The 27,677-nt window shown below is 38.7% G+C and overlaps 1 protein-coding gene across 1 annotated transcript; it reads left to right on the top strand.

Annotated features, from left to right (window-relative positions):
- PIK3R4 (phosphoinositide-3-kinase regulatory subunit 4) lies at positions 1-27,196 on the top strand. Its single transcript, XM_062569408.1, has 19 exons — positions 1-763; positions 2,075-2,208; positions 2,377-2,959; positions 5,150-5,284; positions 7,052-7,273; positions 9,805-9,978; positions 11,140-11,285; positions 13,130-13,333; positions 14,149-14,350; positions 15,904-16,103; positions 17,248-17,458; positions 19,814-19,979; positions 20,752-20,916; positions 22,101-22,312; positions 22,607-22,738; positions 23,800-23,900; positions 24,956-25,044; positions 25,492-25,600; positions 26,566-27,196. Exons 1-19 carry the CDS (start codon positions 34-36, stop codon positions 26,734-26,736), a joined length of 4,086 nt encoding a protein of 1,361 aa, XP_062425392.1. The 5' UTR covers positions 1-33; the 3' UTR covers positions 26,737-27,196.
- Positions 27,197-27,677: the final 481 nt, after the last annotated feature.

Here is a 27,677-nt window from a genome sequence, read left to right as displayed (position 1 = left end):
GGCGCGCCGCCCGGCGGCGGCGGAGGTGCCGCCATGGGGAACCAGCTGGCTGGCATTGCCCCCTCTCAGATCCTCTCGGTGGACAGCTATTTCTCGGACATCCACGACTTCGAGTACGACAAAAGCCTGGGGAGTACCCGCTTCTTTAAGGTTGCTCGTGCCAAGCACCGGGAAGGCCTGGTGGTTGTGAAGGTGTTTGCAATTCAGGATCCGACTTTACCCTTAACAAGCTATAAGCAAGAGCTGGAGGAGTTGAAGATAAGGTTGCACTCGGCACAGAACTGCCTTCCTTTTCAGAAGGCAACTTTGTCCGAAAAGGCCGCGATGCTTTTCAGACAGTATGTACGGGATAATCTTTATGATCGAATTAGTACGAGGCCATTCCTAAATAACATTGAAAAAAGGTGGATAGCTTTCCAGATCCTTACTGCGGTGGACCAAGCACATAAATCTGGAGTTCGCCATGGGGACATTAAAACTGAAAACATTATGGTGACCAGCTGGAACTGGGTTCTTCTGACTGACTTTGCCAGTTTTAAACCAACGTATCTTCCTGAAGACAATCCTGCTGACTTCAACTATTTCTTTGACACCTCGCGGAGGAGAACATGTTACATCGCTCCTGAGCGCTTTGTTGATGGTAGTATGTTTGCTACAGAGCTGGAAAACATGCGGGATCCTTCAACTCCTTTGGTAGACTTGGCAAATAGCAATCAGCGAACAAGAGGAGAGCTAAAACGTGCAATGGATATCTTTTCTGCAGGTACTTAAGTGATCCAGAAAGATCAATGTGCTATTTATGGTAGGGTACTATGGTGCAGAAAAGGTTGGGATTTTTTGTTTTTTTCCTCCCAGTGGGCTTAGAGATCAGCCTGTGGAAAAATTCTCATTTTAAGCACAGGTCTGACAACTGCAAATCTTTTGCCCACAGAAATAGCAGGAGCGTAATATTAAGGTACATAAATCATGTGCATCACCACGCTAGCTGAGCAGCAAGAGTATGAACTATCTTATTTTGGCTCAACCTTGCTCTGGAAAAGAAGTGGTTCTACATGCCATAGACCATGATCTTCATGCAACAGAGGTCCTGAGGACACATAGCATGTGCCTCGTGGGGGCCCAAAAGGGCATCCACTTCAGGAATCTGCTACTGGCTTGTTTGAGTCCCAGCTGTCTGGGAATTGACTCAGCTTTTAGGGCAGTTTGGCAGTATCAGCTTTAGCAACCCCTTCTCGTTTAGTTTCTCCCACGGACGAGGAGTCGGATAACTCAGTAGGCCCCTGTCATTATAATTGCACTGACAAATACATGATGTAGTCCTATTCTGGGAGCATCTCTTGAATCTTGGTCTTGAAAGCTGTAAGTTTGCTTCTTAAAAAAAAAAAAAAAAGTGTTTGGAGGTCTGAATTGACAGGTAATGCTTCCTTCATTTTACAAGCTGTTCCATAGAGGCAAGTTTCCAGGGCATTCCACTGATTTAGTGAGACACTGACTGTTGGGAATGAACTATCAGACTGGGAAACAAGCCTTCAAAGAGAATGTGTGTACAGCTTCATGTCTGCAATAAAGGGGTTGTGTTTAGCAATCTTGTTATTTCTCACAGTGTTTGTGAGCTTGTCTGAGTGAACGGATGCTCTCCCTCAGCATCCCTGCAGAAGCAGAGGTTTTTCCTTTACCTTCTGTAAAAGGGCCACTAGTTTTGACTTTCTGCCTGGTCCATGCTGATTTGCTAGCACTCTTCTTCCATGTGACAATGATGTAGGTTCCTGTTCTGGTGCTGTATTTCCTAGTTGGCAGGTGATTGAAGTCAGTGCCTCATGTCTTCTGATTGCAAACTCCTCTGCTGTTGGCATGTTTGAAATGGAGTACTTAGGAGATAGGCAGACATCGAGTGTAAAAAACGGTTTTTGGAGATTGAGATGCTATCCTTTTCCCCCCAAGTTAATTTGGCAACCCCTTTGCCTTATTTTTAATTCATCTGAGAGTAATGTAAGGTATGTTCTTGTCTGCATATGGACAGCGGAGGTGAAGTGGCTATTTTATAATCCTCCAAAATCTTTTGACTTTTTTTCAGGCTGTGTAATAGCAGAGCTCTTCACAGAAGGTGTGCCCTTGTTTGATTTATCTCAGCTGTTGGCGTACAGAAATGGCCTCTTTTCTCCTGATCAAGTCCTAAACAAAATTGAAGACCGTAGTATCAGAGAACTGGTAAGGATGGACTTCAGAATTCGAACCTTTTGTGTGGTTTGTTTGAAGTTTACTTCACCTACTTTGGTGATGGATTGCTTATTGGTTTTGGAGTGGTTTTTTTGCATTACAAATGTCTAAATCTTTAACCTTTTTCTCCTGCTCCCTCCTACCTCTGCCTTTCTCAAGGTCACTCAGATGGTCCATCGTGAGCCAGATAAACGTTTAGCAGCTGAAGATTATTTGAAACAACAACGTAACAATGCATTTCCTGAAATATTTTACACTTTCCTTCAGCCTTACATGGCCCAGTTTGCCAAGGAAACGTTTGTATCGGCAGATGAGCGTATATTGGTCATACGTAAAGATCTGGACAACATCATTCACAATCTCTGTGGGCATGACCGCACAGAGAAAGCCGAGGGAGAGACAAAAGAGAATGGGCTGGTTATTCTAGTGTCTGTGATAACTTCCTGTTTACAGACTCTCAAGTATTGCGATTCAAAACTGGCTGCTTTGGAACTGATTCTTCATTTAGCACCAAGATTAAGTGTAGAGATTCTGCTGGATCGTATTACTCCTTATCTGTTACATTTCAGCAACGACTCTGTGCCCAGGGTGAGGGCAGAATCCGTGAGGACACTAACTAAAGTTCTTGCTCTCGTCAAAGAGGTGCCACGCAATGATATTAATATTTACCCAGAATACATTCTGCCAGGCATTGCACACTTGGCCCAAGATGAAGCCACTATCGTCAGACTTGCATATGCTGGTAAGAGGAAACCCAATGAAACTCCATTTTTTTTTCCTGTGCTTTCTTAATTGTGTTCTCCAGTACCCAGTATCATCACACAACTTGCTGGTTTTGTTACAGTATATCTTCCCAGAAGCCTCAGAAATGGCAGCAGATAAAGATACCTGTGTTAGTTTAAGCTGATTGGCACATCTGGTGGCAGCAACTTAGTACTTAATGTGAGTTGAGTTACCTTAACAACTGAGTTTCCAGTCTAGATCTGTACCCAAAGTAAACTAAACAATTGTGTATAAAATAGTTGATACTTTATTTGCTTTCTATTAGATGATATGTTTAATCCTCCTTTGTAGTTTTGAATGTAAAAACAGCTTGCAGAATGCGCGTGTTTGTTCTGAGCCGTGACCTGGATGTAGCGCACTGCAGCTCTGCTCACAGCTAAGATGAGAGGTCAGAGTGGTAGAGCCCCGTGCTTGGGGAAGCAAGGATAGATGAACAAGGCTGTAATGAATCAAAGTCATTGTGTATCAAAAGGTGTGAACAGGGCTTTATGGACTTGCCTGTCCTATGCAGCTTTTAATAGTTTATCTTAATTGACATTTCGTTAGCTGAGATTGTTTGCTTAGAATGGACTGATTGCAATGCGTAAATAGGAAATTCATTTAAAGCATCAGTTTGTTATGCTTCACATTTATTTTCCTGCAAAATGAAACCTGATATTCAGTGGCAGAAATCATATTTACTACGAGGTAGACTGGCTCATACCTTCGCAGAGGGTTTTCTTTGTACATTATCCAGATACCTGAATTTCATTCAGTCTAGAAACTTTTTAACAATACCCTTACTTACTATTTACTACATACCCTTATTTGCTATTACTAGATTATTCTACCTGCATTTGTTTCTTTTTTAGCTGCAAATCAGAATTCAGTTGAAAATGCTCTAGGTGATGTTTTTCTTTTGTTTGAAGCAAGATGATAAAACTAACATTAATTACTGAAGGCAATACATAGTTAATTTAACCAAATATTTTTGGACACCTTGGTCTTCCAGATTAAGAACTCTGTAGAAGAACCATTTTCTCATCCCCTGTTTTTATTTTTGGATTAAGAAAAAGAAAACAAGCCTTAGGAAATTACAGTTTATTCATAATATAGAACGAAACTTGTTAAATAAACTGAAATGGGGAAGAAAAAAAAAAAGCAATCTATTTTTCTGCAAGTACAGAAAGGCTGCAGATCTCATTACCCAACAGACTCCAGATGCACCTGCTTAAACAGAGATTCTCTGCTCAGTGGTTTGACTTTCTAATTTCAAGCTGAGTACAGCTAGAATATTTACAGTAATATTGAGTGCCTATACAAATTATAAATGGTCCCATCTGAAGATGGATTGCCTTCATTTCAAAGAGCAATTTTTAAGCAAATATAAAATCTTTTTTATTACTATTTTAAATGTTTTTTAATACTTGAACTTGTATTAACATAGCACACTTTAAAAGTGGTCAAATTGGTGATTTACAGGATTTGACCTGGTCTGTGGACAATTTCCATTGGCATGCTGCTGTTGTCTTGGACAAGATTCAGAACGACTGCTTAGGTTGGATTTGTGCCTTGACGGGATTATTCTTGTGCCAGCAATGGCCTGACCCATATAGTCTGAGTTGCTTCAGCAGTTTCCAAACAGTGCAGGACAGTGCCAGATTGTCTGGGGAGAAGTGTCTTAACCGGATTCCAGCCCTCAGGAATAACCCTGTTATCCTCTAGGGTGCTAATAAATACATATCCTGAAGTGCCTTTTTGTGTTGTTTTTGTTGCAGTCTACCATGCTGACATCTTAGGTAATTTGGGTTAATTGTCCTTTAAGTTCCATGAAGTTATTTAGGCATTAGGCTGGGATTAGGTGACATTTAGAGCAATTCCAAATGACTAAAACTAGTCGCCATTACGTTTGATGTCCTTATATTTTTTTCCACTCATTTACATGACTAAAGTACAGTGTAATTTGTACCTGGCAGCTTCACTGGGGCCAGATACATACTGAGTTAGAGCTGAAGCAGGAAGACAGAGCAGAGGTGTAATTTCAATGCCATTTGCCCATCATTCTGGCGTTGTCAGTGGTGATGATGTCAGCTGTAAAGTAATTCCCTGAGGAGCACCAGACTGATGTAGAAAGTAGAACAAGCTTCAACCAAAATGTTTTTCTTTGCAGAAAACATAGCATTGTTGGCAGAAACAGCTTTGAGGTTTCTGGAATTAGTACAGCTGAAAAACCTGAATATGGAAAATGAACCAAATGGTGAAGAAATGGATGAAACTTCTCACCCCAGTGATAACTATGACACAGGTAATGTCACTTCTACTTATTTTGCACCACTTAGAGGCACTTTGGCCTATGATTTGCTACTATGTTTCCACTGATTTTTTTTTTCTCCTTATCTTTACCAGTTTAGCCTTCCTGTTAAATGGGAAAAATGCTTTGCCTCAGTCAATATCAAAATGTATCTGTTGCAGGCTCATGCTGAAGCTGCATATCCAGCTTCACTCATGGTCCCATAAACAAGCTAGAAGCATGAAAGATGGAAAGGTGACTGTGTTCCAAATACCACTTCCACTGAAGTGCCAGGCAGGGGTTAGGTCTGAAAAACCTGGTAACGTCCTCATTATAGTAATGTATTTTTGTCATTCGTCCTTTTCTGTTCTTATGCTTGGCAGATCTGTCTGAAGATGCTGATTGTATAGATGTTCTTGAGTGGTAATGTTCAACAATCAGCACGGAGTGTTGAGTTAAAATCCTAAAGATTTATTTATTTGTTTGTTTTTTGAAAGGAGGGATGAGTAATGTGACCTGTATATGAGTTCCAGGGTCTTTTAGTGAATATATAGATTTCCTGAACAATGCTAGGCAAGTTTTCTGAGTTGAGATGGGTTTCTGATCAAAAACATGTCATTTTTGCTGTGGACTGAGTGGATCAATCTGTGACTAATTATAATTGTTAAAGAACCTGCGCATGCCCCTCTGACAGGGAAAAAGACATGTTTCAAATAATTTTAAACGTCATGCTGTAACTATTTAAAAAGAAAAATCCCCTTCAAGTTCCTTCACTTACGGTATTGGGTGTCTGGAATTGCTTAGCTATGACAGAAAGGAAGCCCCATTCTGCAGACTATATTTCTAAGAAATACTGTTCTGCATCCCTCAAAATATCTCGAAGATGAAAGAAATGATGCAAGGAAGAAATAAGTTTGAATAGCTCTATTCTTTTTACTCTTTTAAAATTAAGCATGAGAAACTTGAACGCAGAAGGAAATTTTTCCTGTGACTAATACACAGACTTAGCAATTAATTTGCCTTCTGAAGGGCTACAGGCAAATGATGATCAGTCAGCAAAGCCTGGATAGCAACATCTGAAAATTTCACTGTGCTTGTTGAGAACCTTCTTTGTATTGATTTTGTTAATTGGCTCCTGCATCAGCAATGCTGTTATTTCCATTTAATAGGAAAGCCTCATAAATTATTTCAGTTGTTCTGTTAGTGGTATGTGTATGTTGTTGTGTGGAGAGTCTTGTTTTGATTTCAGTTGCATCATGGAGTGGAAGCCAGGGGCCAGGTCATTTTAGGATTTTTAGTTGGCATATTTAGGGTAACTGCTAATTCTTAATGAAATTGAAAGTACATGCTTTTCCTGGTATTATGTTTCTCTCTGTATTTTTAATGAAGCTAATCCTAATCAAAAATATATTTCTAATCTGTTGTCAGTTTACAAACTTTGAAATTGACAGTCAAATAAGTGTATTGAACCAATATTATCCTGAAGCATTCTGTCTACTGTTGTAATGTTGTCACTGACTCATTCTGATGTTTCTTCTTGTCTGCACTTCACCTATAAATATGATGAGCTGGATCATCTTAGTTGAAGTTGTACATCACCCTTGTACTGAGTCTGAAGTCTTTTGTAAACCAGTCCTTGAAATTCTTGTGATTCTGCTGCATTGTCAGCCTCATGGAGGCAGATGTTCTTTGGGTGATGTCTCAGTTTAACTCCTTTGGCAGCAGGTACTGTGTGTGTGCATATTGTTTCTTGCCTACTTGAGTGTCTACTGTCTCTTGCAGAGCTACAAGCCTTGCATGAAATGGTCCAGCAGAAAGTTGTTACTTTGCTAAGTGACCCAGAAAATATTGTGAAACAAACACTAATGGAAAATGGAATAACACGTCTCTGCGTCTTTTTTGGACGACAAAAAGCCAATGATGTTCTTCTGTCTCATATGATCACTTTCTTAAATGATAAGAATGACTGGCACCTTCGGGGAGCTTTCTTTGATAGCATAGTTGGTATGTATTTGGTTTTGACCAGACAGATAATCATATAGTTAATTCTATTTTTACAGACTCTAGAAACTACTGATAGTCACAGAAAAGTCCTTTCCTGTAAAGATTTCTATGATTTTTAATAAAGGACACAGCTGAATTATTGGGTGTAAATATTTCTTTTTGGAGTAAAAAAGAAACAATATAAATACAAATATCTAATCTTTTTTAGCCTCTATATTTAATAATAATGAGACCAAGGCATTTAAAATTAGGTTAGGTTAACATTAAAAGATTTAAATGCTATTTTTTTTAATTTTTAGTTTTTGCTGAAGCTGCTGAGGAAGCTAAATTATGACAAATTCTGACACTTCTGAAAACCTATTAGTAGAAATCACTTTGCATGTGTGCGCAGTCCCTTTAACTTCAATGGAACTGCTTGTATAATGAAAACTATGCGTCAGTATTGGCTGAAATTATAATTTGATAACACTTTGGTGCTCTAAAACCTCACTGTTATTTCAGAAAGTTTAATAAATTTTAAAAATCTTATCAGTGAATTCCTAGCTTTTATATTAGCTGTTTAGTATATCTGATGGATCCACATATGGGCTAAAATATTCCATGTGAGTATTTGCTGAGAGTCACTGCTCAGGTTTTGCAGGTTGAGAAACCCTTTCCTTAGCAGACTGCAGTACTGTTACCTGGTACTTCTGGTACGTGGCAAGAAAAAGGAACATGATGAAACTTCTTTCAGAGTCATGATATGCACATGCTCCATTATAGCTGGAAGCTATTAAATGCTGGGCTGGCATCCTACCAAGATGAAACACTGATACTTGCCAGAATTACTTTAGGAGGAGCGATGAAGTGGCTCAAGCATGGGTCTCAGAGCATCCTAATTTCTTGCAAAATGCATGTAGAGAGGTATGAGCTAATTGGTGATAAAGCCAAGACACACAACCTGTGTTTAAATTCCTTTTTCTTTCCTAGTATCTGTTCAAAAACTTCACCAGGATTATTCAGATGAAGTTCAACCATTTAGATTTGTTTCACACTTTTACCCAAAGCTTTTGCACATTTTTAAAACTCATCCCTGTAATTTGTATTCAAAAGTGTGCAGCTACTGCTGCCTGTGGCTGTAGGCAGATATCCCTTGGTGGCATTGCTAAGGAGAATTTCCCTTACTGTACCATTTGTCTTTTCATCTTCTCTTCCCTTTAGCAACTGATTGCAATGCCCAGCATTAATACATTACTGTTGTATTAAAGTAGGAGTGATGAAGTTATTTTGTGCTTAATCTTCAGTGTGTTGAATTTTTTAGTCTTGTCAACCTTGAATAACTGAGTTGGAAGCAGAGATGGTTATGGTCCATGCTGTACAATGTATGACAGACAGCAATGATAGGTATGAGCTGTTCAATGAAAAACTAATTTTTCTCTCTTGAGGCTGATCAGAGAACTTACCCAGTTGTTGTTTATAGGAAGGAATGTTAGCTTGATGGATGTAAAGCTAGAAGAATGGTCTGAAATTCAGTGATGTCCATCTTCCTGAGAATTGCCAGACACTGATCATAGTAGATGAATTTATCAAATCCAAACAAACAATTCCAGATATTTCATGTGGTCACTGACTCACTGTTGTGTATGGAAGGTGCCTAGAAGCATCAAAGAGCTTACATTGAATTTTGTTTTTAATTCTGGCTTCTTTCTAAGGTTTTGAAATATATTTTAAATTTGTTAATTTTGAAATTAGGGGCAAAGTCGCTTCATGACTAACAGTAATTTTTCTGAGCTTTTGTGACAGTAAATAATGTGAGACTAGTTAACTAAACAGAAAACCTTTCAGGAACTTAAGGCTGGAGAAGTTCTAGAAGACCCTTCTGAAAGTCCCCTTTTGATTATTGATGATGCTTTAGTGGATAAATGCATGGATGTTACAGACTTTCCTTATTGCTATTCAAATTACTACTACTGGTAAACAAAAGACAAAAATCCTGCCAAGGGATTCTGCCAATTCCATCATTTTGATGGAATGAATTGGAAGTGTTTTTGCTGACTCTATATAAGATGAGAGAAAAAACAACACTCCCCCGCTCCCCCGCATCCTCCCTCCTTTGTCCCTTTCTTTTCACAAATGCAGGCACTGCATCCCCACCCCTTAGTTGCTGTTACTGTCTCTTTGGTTTCAGACTTTTCTTGGCCAGTTGTGCATTTGCATTCAGCTTGGCAGTCTGGGAGGGACTCCTCAGGCACAGGTATCTGCTGCTGTCAAACAGCTTTCAGGGTATTGGCCAAACTTTGTACGGAAAGCACATTCCTTCTTTTTAATGACTAATCGTCTATTTTCAGATGTGTCCACAGAGATACTAAAGAGAGATACGTAACACCAGCAATGAACAGTCCTGTCTTTTTAATTTCAAGTGTAGAAGATGTAGATCTTGTAATGTTAAATCACTTAGCTTTTCATGTTATGCTGTATAAAGTAGCAGTTTTAAACTTGGGGAAAGGCAAGGAAGTGCTACTATAGATTTTTGTGTTCTTTTTATGTTTCAGGTGTTGCTGCTTATGTTGGCTGGCAAAGCTCATCAATTCTGAAACCTTTGCTTCAGCAAGGTCTCAGTGATGCTGAAGAATTTGTCATTTACAAGGCCCTCAATGCTCTTACTTGTATGTGCCAGTTAGGGCTCTTGCAAAAGCCCCATATTTATGAATTTGCTTGTGATATCGGTAAGTTGGCATTTGAAGACTAGCTGGTTTTTCTACTTAAGAAAAGAAATACTACATAAAGCTTTACTGTCAGCTTAGCTTTCCAGTATGCAAACCTACATCACTGTTCTCAAATCTACTGGTAGTTGTGTCAATAGACTGTTGCTATTTAAACTGCCCAGAAGTCTAAAATAATCAATTTGATGGAATGAATTGGAAGTGTCTTCTCTGACTTAATACAAGATGAGAACAAACAATGCTTTTTTTTTTTTTTTTTTTTTTTTCCTTTTCCTTCTAATTAACCCGGTCTTTGAGTCCAACAGCCTTCTGCTTTCAGGTCTTTTCTTATTCCTCATATCAACCTCCAACCAGGAGAAATTCCTCTTATCTTGTCAGCCTTTTGAGGGGGAAGAAAATTTCAATTCCTCAGACAATAATACATGACCCTATTTAACTCATTCACAGTCTAATAGAACCTTGAGTTGGTCTCCCCTGCTTCCCCATCAGGCTTATTATCTTAATTTAGACATGCACAGGATTCCCCAGTTATTTATGGAAAGGACTTTTCCTTTTTGAGACTTAATCTGCTTCTTTCTAATGTTATGGCTTTTAAAATACACTCAGAATTTGAGGCAGATAAACAATGATTATATCTCATGGCTGAATACAGTCTTTTGATTAGAGCTATTTAAAACTCACCTAATTTTGATGGACTTCTGAGCTTGACAAGAAAATTTACTGATATTCTTAGAGTATGAATAGTGACTAGGGAGAGGAGGGGAAGAAGGAATAAAGTATTTCCTTTAAAAAATAAACACTGGTATTAAGATGCTCCACAGTTGTTCAACTTAAAGTTAGGATTTGTTTTTAGATAAGTCTGTGCAAACCTAGAACTAGCATTTAGAGAATGAAGTGCTTAAATAGGAAATTGTTTTTTGGCAACAGCAAGAAAAAAGCATTAAACTCTTGAGCACCATGACAAATCATGGGCCAGTAAAGTCCATGAAAGTTTTTTTTTTCTCAGTATGTGTGTCCTAACTGTTGGTGCTCTGCAGCAGGAAAGACTGAATTTGGAGGTGATTCTAGGGGAAGGAAATGGAGATATCACAAGCTGCCAAATACAGGATGATTCTGTTTGTTGAGTTTGAATGACATATTTTAACAACCTAACTTTTTTTTCAGCACCTTTCCTGTGCCACCCTAATCTTTGGATACGTTATGGTGCAGTAGGATTTATCACTGTGGTAGCACAATATTTAAATATTGCTGATGTCTACTGCAAGCTAATGCCATACCTCCATCCTTTTATCACTCAGCCAATAATACAGGTAATACAAAAATATTGATGTGAATACACCTTGACCAGTCATAACTCTGCCATGGTGCTGGGTATAGGAATACCAGACTTTCTTCTTTAGTTACAGTTAGAGATAATAGTTTCTTTATTTCTACTAACAGACATTGACAGACGTGGCTTTGGTTGATGTTTTTCTCTGCCATGTTTGCAATCAATCTGTTGCAATATCATGCTAGTTTATAGGAGTCTAAAAGGCATGAAAAGTGTGCTGTGAAAGTGCTGCAGATAGGTAATCTCTGCAAGTGTTTGTATTCTGCATTTTTTATCTACAAAGCTGAGTATTCCAGCCTTGCCAGCCCCACTAGCACATGTGTGTGCTTGAGCCCCTGAAAACATGAACAGTATGTTAGCTGTTGATTGCCATGCTCGTGATTTTAGCCATTTTATTCATGTGTGTGAATATTTTGCCAAGAGTGCTGGCAGAGTGCTCAGCATGAATGAGTTAGGTCACTGCATAACAGCCTGTGCCTAGTAATGGTCTGCGTAATGTTGGTATGTGATTATATAGACATCTTTCTGTGTAACTTTAGGATCTGTAAAATGCATCTTTTGTGAGATTAAACAGAGAAGAAGCCAAATACAATTCCAGTACGTACGTTAAAAAGTGCATCATGTCTTTAACATTTTTGTAAACTGTGGAGTAACTTTGTTAAAATAATATTTTTCCTTGTTTGCATTTTCCTAGATGACTTTGGCTACATTTTAGGTATTGGTTGATAAATTACTGACTTCCTCATTTCCCACTTCATTAAAATCTCTTCTTCACTGTAAAACACTAAATATAGTAAAAACATAAAGGGTAACATTAAGTAGGATTATAATAAAGAAACTTCCACCTTGAACTCATTTTGCAATTGTTTTTCATGTGGCCAGTCAGATAGAAGGAGCAAATTACAGTAATGAGATCTGCTGGCAGTATTGTGAAGAAAGAATTGCAGTCCCCTCCCTACTGCCCTCAGTAATTGTTTTTTTGAATATTCAAATTTGCACACAGGCATTGATTGATGCCACAATTTGTGGCCAAATTAGGCCTAGCAGTTTAGCTCTGAGACTGCAGCTTGGTGTCCGTTTCATGAAAATGGATTTCCCCACCACTGCTACTATCTTAAGACCTATGCTCAAAACACAAAAGATCAAACACTGAACAAATGTGAATACTGAAAGGAAGGTTAGGGCTGCAAGTAGTTTGGATTCTGTGCAAGATTTTATTTCTCCAGACACTTTCCTTGGACACAAGTAGACACTGGTTGAAGACCTTTTAGAGTAGAAACCTGTTGTTTTATGTAATGGTAAGAAACAATCTTTACTGACTTCCCCAGAGTTAATAGTTCTAAATTATGCCTTAAACAGCCAACAGAAACTGATAAATTACTAATCTAATATGCTTTGAGTATTACTTAATTACATGCTTGAGCATCCTTATAACCCTGTGTACATAGGAGGAAACTCAGTAATCTGACAGATGCAGGGAAAGATCTCTTCTAATTAGTGTTTTTGCAGGGTAAATGTAGGTCAAATCATGACAGAGTTTGAAATAGCCATTGCACCAGCAGTAGAATTTTTAATTCCATCTAGCAGTACCAAGTTAAAATTCGCAGACTGCTGTGAGAAGAGGGAAAGAGAACAAAGGAAATGTGACATGACCAATACAAGGAAAGATCTTATTTTCTGGAAAAAGGTTGAATCTAGATTATTGGTAGAGTCATGTGCAGTAAATTTGAAGTCTGAGAATGTATTTTTTTTTTCTCTCTCATTGTAGGTTTGAAAGCATCTTAGCTTCTTTGCTGACTGCTTTTTTTTTTTTTTGAATTGCAGATAGATAAAGAAATAGTCCTGCTAAGTGTACTTAAAGAACCTGTCAGCCGTTCCATATTTGATTATGTCTTAAGATCAAAGGATATCACAAGTCTCTTTAGACACCTTCACACACGCCAGAAAAAGAGGAATGGTGCTCTATCTGACTGCCCACCACCAGAGGACCCTGCCATTGCACAGCTGTTGAAGAAGCTGCTTTCACAAGTGACTATTTTTTAATTTGTACTTTAAAAGTCAGGCTTGACACTCTTGGGCCCTGTATATCTACATAGAGCCTAATCTTCCAGGCACTGCTCTGAGAGGCTGCCAGTCCCAGATTTTGAATGTGCAAACTGTTGACTTCACTGATTTAGGTATGACTGTAGAGAAAGAGTTCAGAAATAAAGGAAGATTCTTAAAAGATCTCCCAGAAATAGGGGAGCCACATACCTGGATTTCCCAAACACATCCTCTTTTAAAAGACTTTGGCTTTATGTCTCAAATTTCTGGCACACCTGAGATGTATGAGTTTTACAGAACATGTACTGTGTAGTGTGTTGGAGAGGCATATAGGAGACTTAGTATTAGACATGTGTTTAACTTTCTCAAGGCCAGAGAGAAGATGGAAGACTTAGAGACTTATAGGAAAAGAAGTACGCTAAGAATCACCCACTCAAAGGAGTGAGTTGTGGAGAGGAAGGACTTGTAGCTGTCTGGGTTTGGTTTTCTGCTATGACTTATGAACTGTAAGTCTCATCCAACAGGCAAATAAGTAGTTTGCGCTGGACAGTGATTAAATGTTAAATGCTGTCTGCCCTTGCACCATTCCTAAGCTTGCTCCTGAGGAGGAAGATTATTGTCTTATACTACAGCAGCTTACTCAGATTTGTGTGAATGATAGACTGCTGTCTTGAGTTCTGGGGATGCACTCTGTCCTTTTACTTCTGAGATGGCTGTTAATCTTGTTGCTTTGTACATCTTCGTGCTCAATGCATGTTCTTGATCAAAAAAGAAATAATATTTTTTCTCTTATCCTGTAGGGCATGACTGAAGAGGAAGAGGACAAACTGTTAGCACTAAAAGACTTTATGTTAAAATCAAATAAAGCTAAAGCCAATATAGTAGATCAGAGCCACCTGCATGACAGCAGTCAAAAAGGGGTGATTGACTTGTCAGCTCTTGGAATAACTGGGAGACAAGTGGATCTTGTTAAAACAAAGCAGGAACCTGATGACAAACGTGGTTGGTACATTTTGTGGTCTTTATAGATAGATAAAATATAATCTTTCTTTTAGTCTCAGAAAGTGAAGTCTTTGATTTCCTTAGCAAATGTTCTCAATAATTCAGTCTGTATAATTATTAGCATTGTTGCCATCCTCAGTGAGTTTGCAGTGAGAAAATCCACCACAGTTTCTCTATAGCTTGATGCTGTTTGAAATGTGAGAAGCTAGAATGCTCTCTGAATCAGCGAAAGGCTGGAATATTTGCCTCTGAAATAATTTAAATTAGTTTACCTTTATCTGCAATAGCAGCATGCGCAGATTGTTCAGCTGGCTGTGACAAACAGGACTAGTTACCTGTGGTAAGCTAGTGTAAATGATGAAGGCTACATTTCTGCTCCCTCTCTTTCCTCTCAGAAAGTGATAAACTCTATAACTGTGAAAATCAAGAGTGCTTTTTTGAGGTACCCTTGGAGAAAATGAGATATAGACATGATGCTGAAACAAGCCAGCAAAGAGGAGTGCTAAATGTCACTCATAAACCAAGTATAACGTTTCTTGCCTTAAGGTTCTTCAGCTGCCCATCCACCTTCCCTTTTTCCCCCTCCCCATTCTCCTTTCTGTTGCCTGCTCTTCTTTCTGCTTGAAAAACCTCTTATTTCCCAGTCCAGTTTTGAAATCCACATACTGCTAACTCTGTTCCAGTTCTGTATCCCCCAAATTCTTGTACTTCAGGGAGTGTTTTGGCCTCCTCTTTGCTCTCAGACCTGCAAGTCCTTTTCTGTACAATCCTTGACAGGCACTGTGTTTTTAGATATTAAAAAAAAAAAAAAAAAAAAAAAGAAAAAGAAAAGAAATATCTGCAAACTTTTTGATGATTGCCATCTTAGTTCCAGAATTAGATTCTTGTCTGCAAATGTTCTGTATGTCATTTTCAAGGGAAGTATGTTTGCTTTGTTTTATTTTTTATTTTTTTGCATCCGGTGGCATCAGGAGTAGACAAGGTTTAAAAGTCAGTATATGAAGCCTGTTCTTGAAGTGATTTCTTTCACCCAAAACTGTTAGCCTGCCGAGTTGTCTTGCCTCTGACTGCTTTTCAAGGACTTCATTCAGATTTAAATTGTCTCATAGGTTTCAATTTCTCTTTTTATATTTTGTAGTTTTAAATGATCCCAAAGGAATGCTTACCTAAAACTCTAATAGATGCTCATCTCTTTTCTTATGCTAGTAATGGATTAACTCTTATACAGGAAAAAATGTCCTGTGAAGTCTTAACTGTTCAGCCTTCTAGATGCAAAATATCCTGGTACTGGAATGAATTATTATTAATTGGCTCAACTGTAAGATTAGGAACATGTGAACAGAGCACTTGCCATGTGTGTTCTCCTTGCCTCTAAAATCCTTATTGGCTGACTTAACCTAGCAATATTCTCTAACTGTATAAATAATGAATCAGTTTATAAACATTGGACTTGCATGTAGCCTTAAAGTCATGATCAACCTAAATGAATGTTGTGATGATTACACATATATCTATATCTCTTTTTTTTTTTCCCTTCTCTTGACTGCTTACAGCTAGAAAACATGTAAAGCAAGATTCTAATGTAAACGAAGAATGGAAAAGCATGTTTGGGTCCTTGGAACCATCTAATATCTCCCAGCCAGTACCCAAAGGACATGGGCAAACGACCGATCCTGAAGCCATCCAGGCTGGGAAACCACTGCGTTCAGAGTCCTCAGCTGGCATTTGTGCCACTTTGTCATCCTCTCCACAGGTACTGCTGAAAAATACTGTCTTTGCATCTTAGATTGAAATGATTCAATCATTTTAAAGCCAAGTGGGACTATGTTGACATGGTATTCTTGTTTTGTTTGAAGGTTATTCTGTATCTGTGCTACACTCTGGCACTTTTCTTTAGCAGAGTAGCAAACTTCCTATTTCTTATTTTTAAAATAAAAATTGAGAGAAGATAACGGAAGTTTTAGTCACTTGAACAGCAGTATTTCACTAGCACATAGGTGCTTTTTACTAATGGATGGGGTTTTGTGGATTAAACAGGTATTGGACTACTAGGCAAATTTTAGGCAGATGTTAAGCTGTTAGCTTGGAATCTATCTTGTCAGGAAAGACTTTCCATCAACTCATAGACCCTGATTCATGTTGAGAGGCAGAGAAGAGATACTGTGACTGACGTGAAACATGGGAATTGGTATATCACATCATTGCAGCATTTAGGTACCCTGTTCTTGTAGTGCTCTGTACTGGTTATAGAGGGAAGGGTAAAGGAGCCCTGCAGGTTGTGGAGACAAGTCTTGACACTGAATACTGTTTTCTGTTCAGCTACTAGTTGGAGATTAATTTCTGCTTGCTTTAAATGAACATCCATCCTAGAACTAAGGGGAAACAATTGATGTTTATTTCTAAAGCCCAATATAAAAAAATAGTCATTTGAGAACTAAGTTGTTACTCTGTCAGCATTAAGAGCAATAACTGTTTCTGTAACATTGAGGTGTGCACAGCATATTACAGTTTTACTAGTAGAATGCATAACAGACTAAGCAAACAAGGCAGAAGAGGTAAATGGTTACATTTTTCTTTAAATAATATTTTCCACTATTTTTGATTGCTTTGCAGAAAGAATATTTTGGCTGAGTTTATATTGTGGTAGCTCTGAAATCTGTTTTCTTTAATTGGATTGCTATTGTATACCCATTTTCAAACCAATCATTTCTGCCAACACCAACTTTCTTATGCTAATTCGTGGCTAATTGAACTAAAAGTTTTTCATTTTTCTTCTGAAAAAAGAAATCTGCTTAGTGAGACGAAATAATTTTAAGAGTAGGATTTATCTGTGCATGTGTGTGCATGCATGTGCACAGAATAAGATGTATGCATTTTTAAGTGCATTTGTCTTGCAGGCCACCGAAGGGATTGTTGTTCAACCTAGAAAACCGACTATACAGGTATTGAGTAGTACTGCATCCCCTTCTGCCTACCAGTTACGCATCACCACTTGCAAAACTGAACTTCAGCAGTTGATTCAGCAAAAACGAGAACAATGTAACGCAGAAAGAATTGCTAAACAGATGATGGAGAATGCGGAGTGGGAGAGTAAACCCCCACCTCCAGGTAAATCCGAGGCCACTGAGGTTATTAGACAAAAAAAGAAATAAAATATTTTTGAGTCAAAATATAATCACTCCAAGGGGAACATAAAAAAAATAGGAGAACATGAAATTACCAGTATAGGAAATGTACTTACTAGGCAGAAAACCTGTGTGACAAAATATATGTGTGACCTATGAAAGAAGGGCTGGAACTCAGATCTTTACACGTATAGTAGCAGATCGGAAACACTGGTCTAGAGCCCTGTGTGTGCTCTCTGTTCCAGTGAGTTTTCTATAGTGGGAAGTTTGCAACAGGGTATGTGGCAAGTGACTTGCCATCCTATACCAGCCTGTAGCTTGGTTTGGGCAAAGGGAGAAACAGTGCTTTGAGAGGTAGGAAATGTATTTTGTTCAGGGTCATTCCAGATTCTCAGCTGTCCTGCATGAATGTTGTAACCATTTGGCTAGGTTTTCGTATACTGTGGCACCATACTGTGGTGGGCTGTTTCCTCTGCCCTTGCTTACAAAGCAGTCTGCCCCCACCAGCCATGGTGACAGTGACGGAGGTGCCCAGCCACAAACAGAAGATGTGTGCCCCTATGCTGCCCTCTTCCTTTTAGAGGGGAAGGAGGAATATTACCTATTGTTCCCCTTCCTTTACCAAAAAAGAGCAACACTCAAGTTTTGTTATTTACAGCTTTGGCACTAACCTTGGGAGAAAACACTGGGCTTTGAATCTCATCTCTTCCTACAGACCACAGTTAAATTTTGAAGCTCCAGACTGAGACTGGGATTCATCTAGATTAGAGTGTTTTCTCCATTCCATGTGCTGACTGTCCTCTACTAATAGGAGATAAACTGTAGTTTAAACTGCAGATGTTGGGAGCCGAACCTGTATCAGTTAAGCTTGCGATAATTAACAAGGTGATGCTTAAGTCACCAAAAGGTGAATCTAATGTCAACCTACCCACCTAGGCATATACAGCTACCACATCACTTTAAAGGAAGTAGTAGAAAATCATCCGGAAAATGATCTGACCAGATAACATTTGGGCATCTCTTATCTTCACTGAGCTTGGCTAAGCCATGCACTCATCTTTTCAAGTGTTGTATAACCTGTAAAATAGTATGTTCTAAGAGTGACAGAAAAATGTTCATATTTAAAGTTTGTCTTATTACAACATGTGCCGTGATCTGTACTTCATGAATCTTCATCTGTACTTAAGTCCTCCCTGAAGCAGATGGCCTGTTAGAAGTGCAGCTAGATACTCCTGAGTTGCTGTACTTCAGAGGGGAAATGCCGCACAGTGTTGACTGTTGTTGACTGTTGTTGACTTGTTGTTGGCAAGGGTTATTGCATGGCAGCTCAACTCCTCAATTTCTTTTTGAAGGACTTGAGTAGACTTTCTGTGGGCTTAGGAGAGCTATTATTGCATTTTATTAGGTACATAAGGCTGCCAATGTAGTACATAATGCAACGTTGAGTCTATTATTCAAGCATTCTCTAGTCAATCCAGGAACTTAGGTCTGCTCAAATGTGTTGTTCAAAAGACTAAAACATACATTATAAGAGGTTGTCATTTGCAGCACAAAAATTTGCATGGACTGATTACAGGAAAACTCCACTAATACCTCTACAATGTCTGTGCATTTTGAAGGGCTCTTTGTAATTTCACTGAATGTATGTGGAACCCATCCAAAAAAAAAAAAGCCCCACCCAGTTCTGGAAAAAGGCTTTAGTTTAGAGTCTGGGAAGTAGCTTTTGCCTTTGGCTGATAAAATGTTACTTTTTTTTTTTTTTTTTTTTTTAACATAAGGTAGTTCTGTGTAAGATTTTGTTGGTTTAGATCAAGCAAGATTCATTTGAGTGGAACTTGCTTTCACTTCCTCGTTTTGCTGCCAGCATCAAGTGTGACAGTGACAAAATAGTGACAGTGCGCACACATGCAGCACAGATACTGTGCTGATGCCCAGCACAGAGAAGATCCTCCATAGTGAGTTCCAGCAATGATGTGAGCAAAGGAGCTCTACCAGCCGCAGTAGCTGGCAAACTGTTTCTAGTCACTTTTTTCCATCTTCTTATTTTTGGCAACAAGACAGCAATGCCTGGCTAAGGTGGTGATACCAGCAATGTTGGTATTGCTTTTGGCTGATCTCAGAATATCCTATTCAAGAGTAGTAAAAAGTTTTCTCAGAGGTGTTTAAATGCCTAATTGCCATTCATACCAGTGGAAGATTGGCATGTCAGTGCCTTCTGTGCTTTGGAACTGTGGTGGCTGTATCCCAATATATCTGTTGGTGGATAGGACCAGAGGAATTCTTATGTCCTAGGCTGTAAAATCAACCCCAGACTTCATTGTTTTGCTTATCCCTGTAGGATGGCGTCCCAAAGGGCTGTTGGTAGCTCACCTTCATGAACACAAGTCTGCAGTGAACCGCATTCGAGTTTCGGATGAACATTCCATTTTCGCCACTTGCTCAAATGATGGCACAGTGAAAATCTGGAACAGCCAAAAAATGGAAGGAAAAACTACTACAACCAGGTAGATGCTGTGTTAGAATAGAAAATAAATAGAGTAAAATATGTATCCCTATTGTGCATACACTAGGGATTTCAATAATGAAATACACGGGTTTCCTTAGCATGCAACTATAAAACATTAGATTGCATTCACTGGCAATTTTTGTTCTTTCTGTAATTGTAACACCAGAGGGCCTGTTTCACGATTGCAGTAATTACAGGCATTTTGAATTCACTTTTATATGTGTATAAAGATATATTAGCACTGCTGTTCAAAGCCACCTGAGGTTTTTTTGGAACAAATGAGTCTTATGCCTACCTGCCTCATCCACTGATATTTGCAGCAGGAAAGCTGTATTACTGGTTGAAGCACAAATGGGTAATATAAGTGCTGACAGCTCTCTGAGAAATCTCTTTGAGAAGAGAGAATGTTTGTCTCAAAATACCTTTGATAAAGATGCAGTGGACTGCAGTGCAAGTGAAGTGACAGTAACTACAGTATGCTACTTTGATACAGACCTACACTAAGCTTTTATTCTGCAGTTAAGCTTGCATAGGCTTGATTGCTTTCTGATTCTGGAGCATTTAGAAAGTATTATTTTCATAGCTCTCAAAAGTCGTTGGTTTCGGAGTAAGTGTTTGAGAGAGAGATTTCTAAGACTCTAAGAGTAGTTTTCTTAAAAGTACCACAAAAAATAATTCAATCTCTCTCTCTCTCTCTCTCTCTCTCTCTCTCTCTCTCTCTCTCTCTCTCTCTCTTTCTCTCTCTCTGCCCTCCTCCCTTTACTGTTTAGATCAATTCTGACATACTCTCGGATTGGAGGACACGTCAAGACACTGACATTCTGCCAAGGCTCACATTATTTGGCTATAGCTTCAGATAATGGTGCCATCCAGCTGCTTGGAATTGAAGCATCAAAGCTCCCTAAATCTCCTAAAATTCATCCAATACAGAGCAGGTATATACTTACAGTAGTCAAGTCTCACTGCAGAGCTTAAGCTGTTAGTACAGTCCTTGGTCAGTGTGTCTCTTCTGCAGGATTCCTGCTGGCTAATGCCAGGCTGCAGTGGAGATTGCAATTGCTGATCTTATCTTGAATTATAAAGAAAGATTGAACAGCTAGAAAGTGGGGCTAGGGATTGATAGCTCTAGATTATTGATACTTTCTGCATCTCTGGACTAATTATGTGCTTGAGCCAATCAGTGTGATTTATTTTCAATTCTTGCATTTATGCATTGGCATTAGTAGTTTCTTACCTCCTCTGTTTCAATGTTAATATTTATAAAATAGTTTTGGAGATTCTTTTGTAGATCATTTAGATAAATCTTCACAAATGTACATCACATGGTTTGGCCTCAGGCCTACAAGTTTTTCTCCCAAACCCCTAAGTGGAGGAAGGTGGCAAAGATATGGGGGAAGATTTTAATCCTTTTCTTATAGCTCTCCTGGTGAGCAATTTGAGTATTTGGCACTGTTTCTCACAGCTCATTCTTCTAGCTTGAGTGAGGGTGCACATCCAAATTCCACTCTGCGCCGTCTTCAATTTAGCAACCCATCTCAAAGACCTATTTCTCTGTCCAAAGGCATGGGAAAGAGTTCTGTCCCAACTGTCCTCTTTTATGTGAGATTAAGTTCATAAATGAAATAAGACAAATACAGTGGATATGGAAACTGTAAACCAAAGACATAGCCCTTCTGGTGCGCACTGCATTTGTGCCCGAATGTGTCTATTTGCACACACTGTAAGTGACTGATTACAATACCGGCAGTATGACAGTGCAGACGATAAAGCCATGTACTATTCCTGCCCACAGATTTTGGGTAAATGAGTATCTAACAAACATGGAGTGTGAATCTAGCAGAAATATCTGATGCACACTGGGAGATTCAGGGCATGGATTTGTGTTGATGTTTGCAAAGAGTTGCTGACAGCATTTTACTAGCCTCCAGGTTTTGTAGATAGAGAGGTTTGAAAGATTGTAAGCATCTGGTGTACTAAAATCGGAAAGTACTCTCTGGCAGAGGCCTTGGGAAGTAACACAAAGAGGAAAATGCTGTCCAGTATTAGCTACTAAGAGGAGCATTAAGAAGCAAACATATTACTCCCCCCAAGCTTTACTAGTTTATTTCTTTTAACCCAGGTCCTTAGATTTGAAGGACGATGGCTGTGTGGTAGATATGCATCACTTCAATTCAGGAGCGCAGTCAGTGTTGGCTTATGGTACAGTTAATGGATCTCTGGTTGGATGGGATTTGAGATCTAGCAGCAATGCTTGGACACTGAAACATGATTTGAAATTAGGCCTCATAACATCATTTGCTGTGGACATACACCAGTGCTGGCTGTGTATTGGTAAGCTGGATTTTCTTAATGACTTGCTTTTATTATTATTATCTTTTTTTTTTTTTTTTTTTTTTTTTTTTTTACAATAACTGTATCTCAAGCTTCTGCTTGATCTGGTTGACTGAGGGTGTGCTTTTTTTCCAACAAGGGGAGGGAAATCCCTCCTGATCTACTTGTAGGAGGTATTCTACCTTGTAGCTACCTGAAACTGAAATCCCATATGCCTTAGGAACAGAACACAAAGATACAGGTGAAAAATCTGTGCAATTATCCCTCTGACTGTGGAAAGCTTTCTCCCATCAGGTACAAGCAATGGTACCATGGCATGTTGGGACATGAGGTTTCAGTTACCGATCTCCAGCCATTTCCATCCTTCCAAAGCCCGAATCAGACGCCTGCTCATGCATCCTGTCTATCAGTCCTGGGTAATTGCAGGTAAAAGATGTCTTAAACGTAGCTAACAACTGTCAAACGTTGCAGCTAAAGAAGCCTCTGTTTTCTGCTGTCAGTGCTGGGACCTTTTTGCTTTTTCTCTTGCTTGTGCTTTGCGTGGGGAGAATGAAAAGGGAACGCTCGTAGTTGTGTTCTGCTGCTGTGCCCTTCTTTGCTTTTTATAATTAAAAGAAAAGGAGGGGGGGAAGGGGAGGGCAGAGAGGGAGAGAGAGAGAGAGAAGCCATCGTAAGAACGACAGCCATTAGAATTCTCGTCTTCCAGAGCATTACAACTCTTATGCGGTTCCTTGCACTGTGTGCTGCCTATCACTTCCCCTTTAAAAGGTATAATATTATAAAAAAACAAAACAGGAAACCAGAACCCAAGCTCGTGACATCTCTTGAGGTTAATGGGAATTCTGCCCCTACCTTCAGTGGGTTTTGACACTGAGCTTCAGTAGGTTGGAAATGGAAAGGCTGTTCCTTGCCTAGCTCTCGCTTTAATCTAACTCGACTGTTTTATGTGTTAGAGCTTTTGAAAATCTCCCAAGACTCCTCATCTGGTGTGTTCACAGCTGTTCATCCTCACTGTGTGTGGCACTGTTTTATGCTGTGCTAGTATTGGAAAGGACTTTATGTGGCTGAGTAAGGAGCCCGTTCTGAAGTGGAGAATTCGCTTGAACTAATTCTGCGGTAACTCAGCTGATAAAGCTGCTATGAAATGAGAGTAATCTGGGCTCTAAAGAATAAACCAGTAACAAAACTTATCATTTTGGGATATTACTAAAAAGTGCTTACTTTCTAGGTTGATGTCAAATGTATAAACAGTCCCTTTAACAGAATTCTTTCCCTGTGTACAATGAAATATGGGGGTGAAACTGCACTGTAGCAATTGAAGTCTGTAACCTTGCACTGTTCCCTTAAACTGCCTAGGATTAATCTCCAAAATCCCTGGTGATCTTGCTGAACAGACTGTCCATTATCTCAAATAGGGTCGAGAAGTTACCAGGGAGGAAACTATTTGTGTATATTATTTGTATGTGTTGGCAATATCTTCCCTGTAGCTGTTCAAGGCAATAATGAAGTCTCCATGTGGGATATGGAAACTGGTGATCGACGCTTCACTTTGTGGGCCAGCAGTGCACCACCTCTTTCAGAATTGCAGGTCTGGGATTCTTTTTAATTTTCTCATTTCTATTTTTTATCCTGGGATAAAATAACTTCAGTCTCCATGTTGTGCATCAGTCCAGTTATCTGTCCCCATGACCTTGCCTGTCTGCCACCAGAAACATGCCCTGGGGTTTATTTTGGCTCTATGAATATGTTTTGCTGTCAAAATCAATTCCCGTTTGTAAAACAGCAGTGTAACCTGAATTTTTGCCCATGTCTTCCACTCTTTGTGGAATATACGTGTGATGCTCGCTTGCTATATCCTTTCACATTCTCACAAAACCAGTGAGCCAACTGAGCCCGTAAAGATTTTAGCAAAGATAAAATTCGCGGTATGGTGTCTTGTGCTTACTTTTACTTTCTGTTTTGGAAATTTATGGGTACCTTGGTAAGCATGTCTTGCACACTGCTACTCCTTCTGTTAATATATGCCACAGCTGTAAGTTTAGAGTGTGAATTTCTTTTGTTTCTGTGAGTTAATTGGAGAAAAAATTGGAGCATCTTCCTTACAACACAAATACATAGATAAAAATAACCACAGATTTCTTCTATAAATGTCATAAATGCAGATCTGGAATTTACCTAAACTTGAATTTGTGCAAGCTACAAAGATTGCAGGTTCATTTTGGTCATTCACTTTGCAAAACCAAACAGGGAACTTGGATTCAACTAGTTTTCTGTTGTATGCCTTCCTTCATGCCTTCATAGCTTAAAAGTTTGAGTATCCCTTTGCCTTTCTACATGACTCACCTGCATGATTCTCTTAGAAATAATCTCTCCCACTTGTCGTTTTGAGGAATGCTTTTTGGAATCTTAAAAATGTTGTTATGGGGCATTAAATCTATTGCATTGCTCTGTGAACCATATGTAACACAAGGAAGCATTTTACCTTCAATGTATTAAGATGTGACCTGTTAACAAAGTGCCTTGGCATTTGGCACAAATACTTCTAAATTGAATGAGTGATTATGGTAAAGAATGAATCTGCTTTGTGAAGCATGGCAACAGCTATTGGTGGTAACTTTTTTATATGTATCTTTCCCCTACTAGCCTTCTCCTCATAGCATCCATGGAATATACTGTAGTGCAGCATCTGGTAATCCTATATTACTGACAGCAGGCTCAGACATGAAAATAAGGTAACAAAAAAAAAAATTTTTTTATTGTTCTTTTTTCTTACTCTTACCCTGCTGGTGTATTAAATTTTGCCAAGCGTTGCAAAGTAAGCTTCAGCATTATTGTTTTGACTTTTTGGAGATGTGTTCATTAGTAAGCAGAGTTAGGGAAGTTGAGGGAATTGCATTCTCAGCAAAAGCAATGCAAAACTCGATCCTTCTGTGTGAAGTGCAAAAAATCGTGCCATTTTATTCTAGATAGGCTTCCTGGCAAGAAGTGAAACACATTCTCCTGTGTAAGCCTGATATGAATATTGATTTCTCTGCACCTGTCTCTTCCACTAAGTTTAGAAAGCATATAGCATTTGTGCTCATTCATTTTTACTGTAAAAGCATGACAGCCTTTTAAAAATACGTATTAAAGATAAGAGAACTTAACACCACAACTTTATTTTGTTTTTTTGTTTTCAGGTTTTGGGATCTAGCCTATCCTGAGAGATCATATGTTGTTGCAGGAAGTTCTAATTGCCCATCTGTTTCTTACTACAGGAAGATAATTGAGGGCACAGAGGTGGTTCAGGTAGATTGTTCTTTTGATAGAAACGTTTGGGATAGCCCTTTGGGTTAGGTTAATTGCATGATAGCTTTAATTGTAACTATCTTTTAAAGAATGGTGTCAACATTATGTTTTGTTGTTCATGACAATTAGACATCAAATAATATTTGTTTGCAGAAGTCAGTCATATGTTTCTTTTGGGATATTGATTGTCGTAATACTTTTGACTTTGCATCTTTGGAATGTCTGTTACGTAGGATCTTGGCAATACAGTTCAGGATATATACCAAAATATTTTGGCAGCAGAACTCAGCAGTTTTTAATACATCGCTCAGAGTAATTTCTGGAACTGGTAGTTTTACTAGTTGGTGAACAGAACAATGTTTTGTTTTAGTGTAATTGAAGGAATGTTGCTTCAAAGGTGACCATAAAAAATATGGAAACATCTTTACCTGTCTCCATAATTTGCAGATGTACTAGACAAATTTTCCTATAAATCATCACTTTTGTAAGAGATTTAAAAAAAACTTAGAGGCCAGGCCCACTGGGGTTTATCTATGGACTATGATAGTAGAGAGCATTTCATGTGAAATTCTGAAACATCTGTATTTGTGCTATAGAACCAGTGTTTAAAAAACGTTGGGAAGCTAAGATATATGTAATGCTGTAGCTTTCCCTTGCCCCTGAAAAGTCAAAACATAGCAGTTGTTGCATCTCATTTACTTCAATGACACAACTGTGATTTCCCTGATCAGACAGCTGTCTTGTCTGTTCCAGTCAAGACCTAGATTGTATGAGAAGCAGAACTGAACCAAAGAGTGATCAGAAGAGAACCAGCAAAGGGTCATTGTGGATTTTTTGTTGTTGTTTTTTTAATATAAAGAGCTTTGGCACTCCAGAAATATGGCTGTTCTTACACTGGCAAATGTGAGGAACTGTTTGCAAATGCTCATCTTTCTGAATATAACTTTCACATTTTTTTTGTACAGGAAATTCAAAATAAGCAGAAACTGGGGCCCACTGATGAGACCCCTCGGAAGGGTCCAGAGTCTCTCCCAGTGGGACATCATGATATTATTACAGATATTGCAACTTTCCAGACCACTCAAGGGTTTATAGTAACAGCATCAAGAGATGGAATAGTTAAAGTATGGAAATAGAAGTTGCACTAATATATACTATGTAAATATTTGTAATAAGAAATGGTGTTATAATGAAGTTTTTGGGGACTGTTTCCAGATCATGGAATAGAATGGACTTTAAAAACTGTAAGGGTGATAATAAAATCAGCTATCAGTATCTTGCCACCCTATTAAAAGCACTTCTTAATCTCTAGTTTTAAAGATATTTGATATCTGCAGCATTTCCTTGAAATACCAAGCAGTTTATGAAGAAAACATTTAGCCTAGAGATGACTACATTCTTCTTCAAGATTCATTCAGAAAACAATTTGAAAGAAGTCCCACATTACAGATCCTAAGTGTGTAAAAAGCAAACAACTGGCCAAACTACTTCGATATCTGATTTTTTCCTATATTGAATCTGAGAAATGAAATAAGAACCAGTTGCACTAATGTCTCCGCATATTGTAATAAGTATAATAAAGTCCACTTGAGCTTCCATGTTTGATCTGTCTGGGTCTGTTTATATCCATTGTTCCCTCTTTAGTCTCTGTTGCCAGAGCTACTGGCTGTTAAGTATACTTTGAGACCAGCTTAACCTGTTCTCAGGTCCCAAACTGTATTTCAGTTTCTTGCTTTGAATTCAGTCTAGTGGTTGAGCTCTGGTGTCTTGGGAGCCTAGAGCAGCACTCAAGACCAGGGTGGTGTTGTGCCCTGTCCCCCAGTAGGTATATGAAAAGTAACCAAAATACAAGCATTCAGCAGTAAGTATTTCCTAATCGTGCAGTGTTCCTATGAAAAGCAGTCCTGGAGGCCAAACTTGGAGGAGGTAAACTTTGTCACCACTCCTCCACTCTCCGGTCAAGTTTTTAGATTTCCAGGTCTTCTTCAGTCTTAAGTTACATTACAGCGTAATGCTTATTCTGTATCTGCATTTCTAGCTTCTGCTTTACAGGGATAAAAGGTTATTTACCCCTAAA

The sequence above is a fragment of the Rhea pennata genome, chromosome 2, assembly GCF_028389875.1.
Source record: "Rhea pennata isolate bPtePen1 chromosome 2, bPtePen1.pri, whole genome shotgun sequence".
NCBI lineage: Eukaryota > Metazoa > Chordata > Aves > Rheiformes > Rheidae > Rhea > Rhea pennata.
Note: the sequence above shows the minus strand (reverse complement) of the source record. Positions and strands in the feature narration are given on the sequence as shown.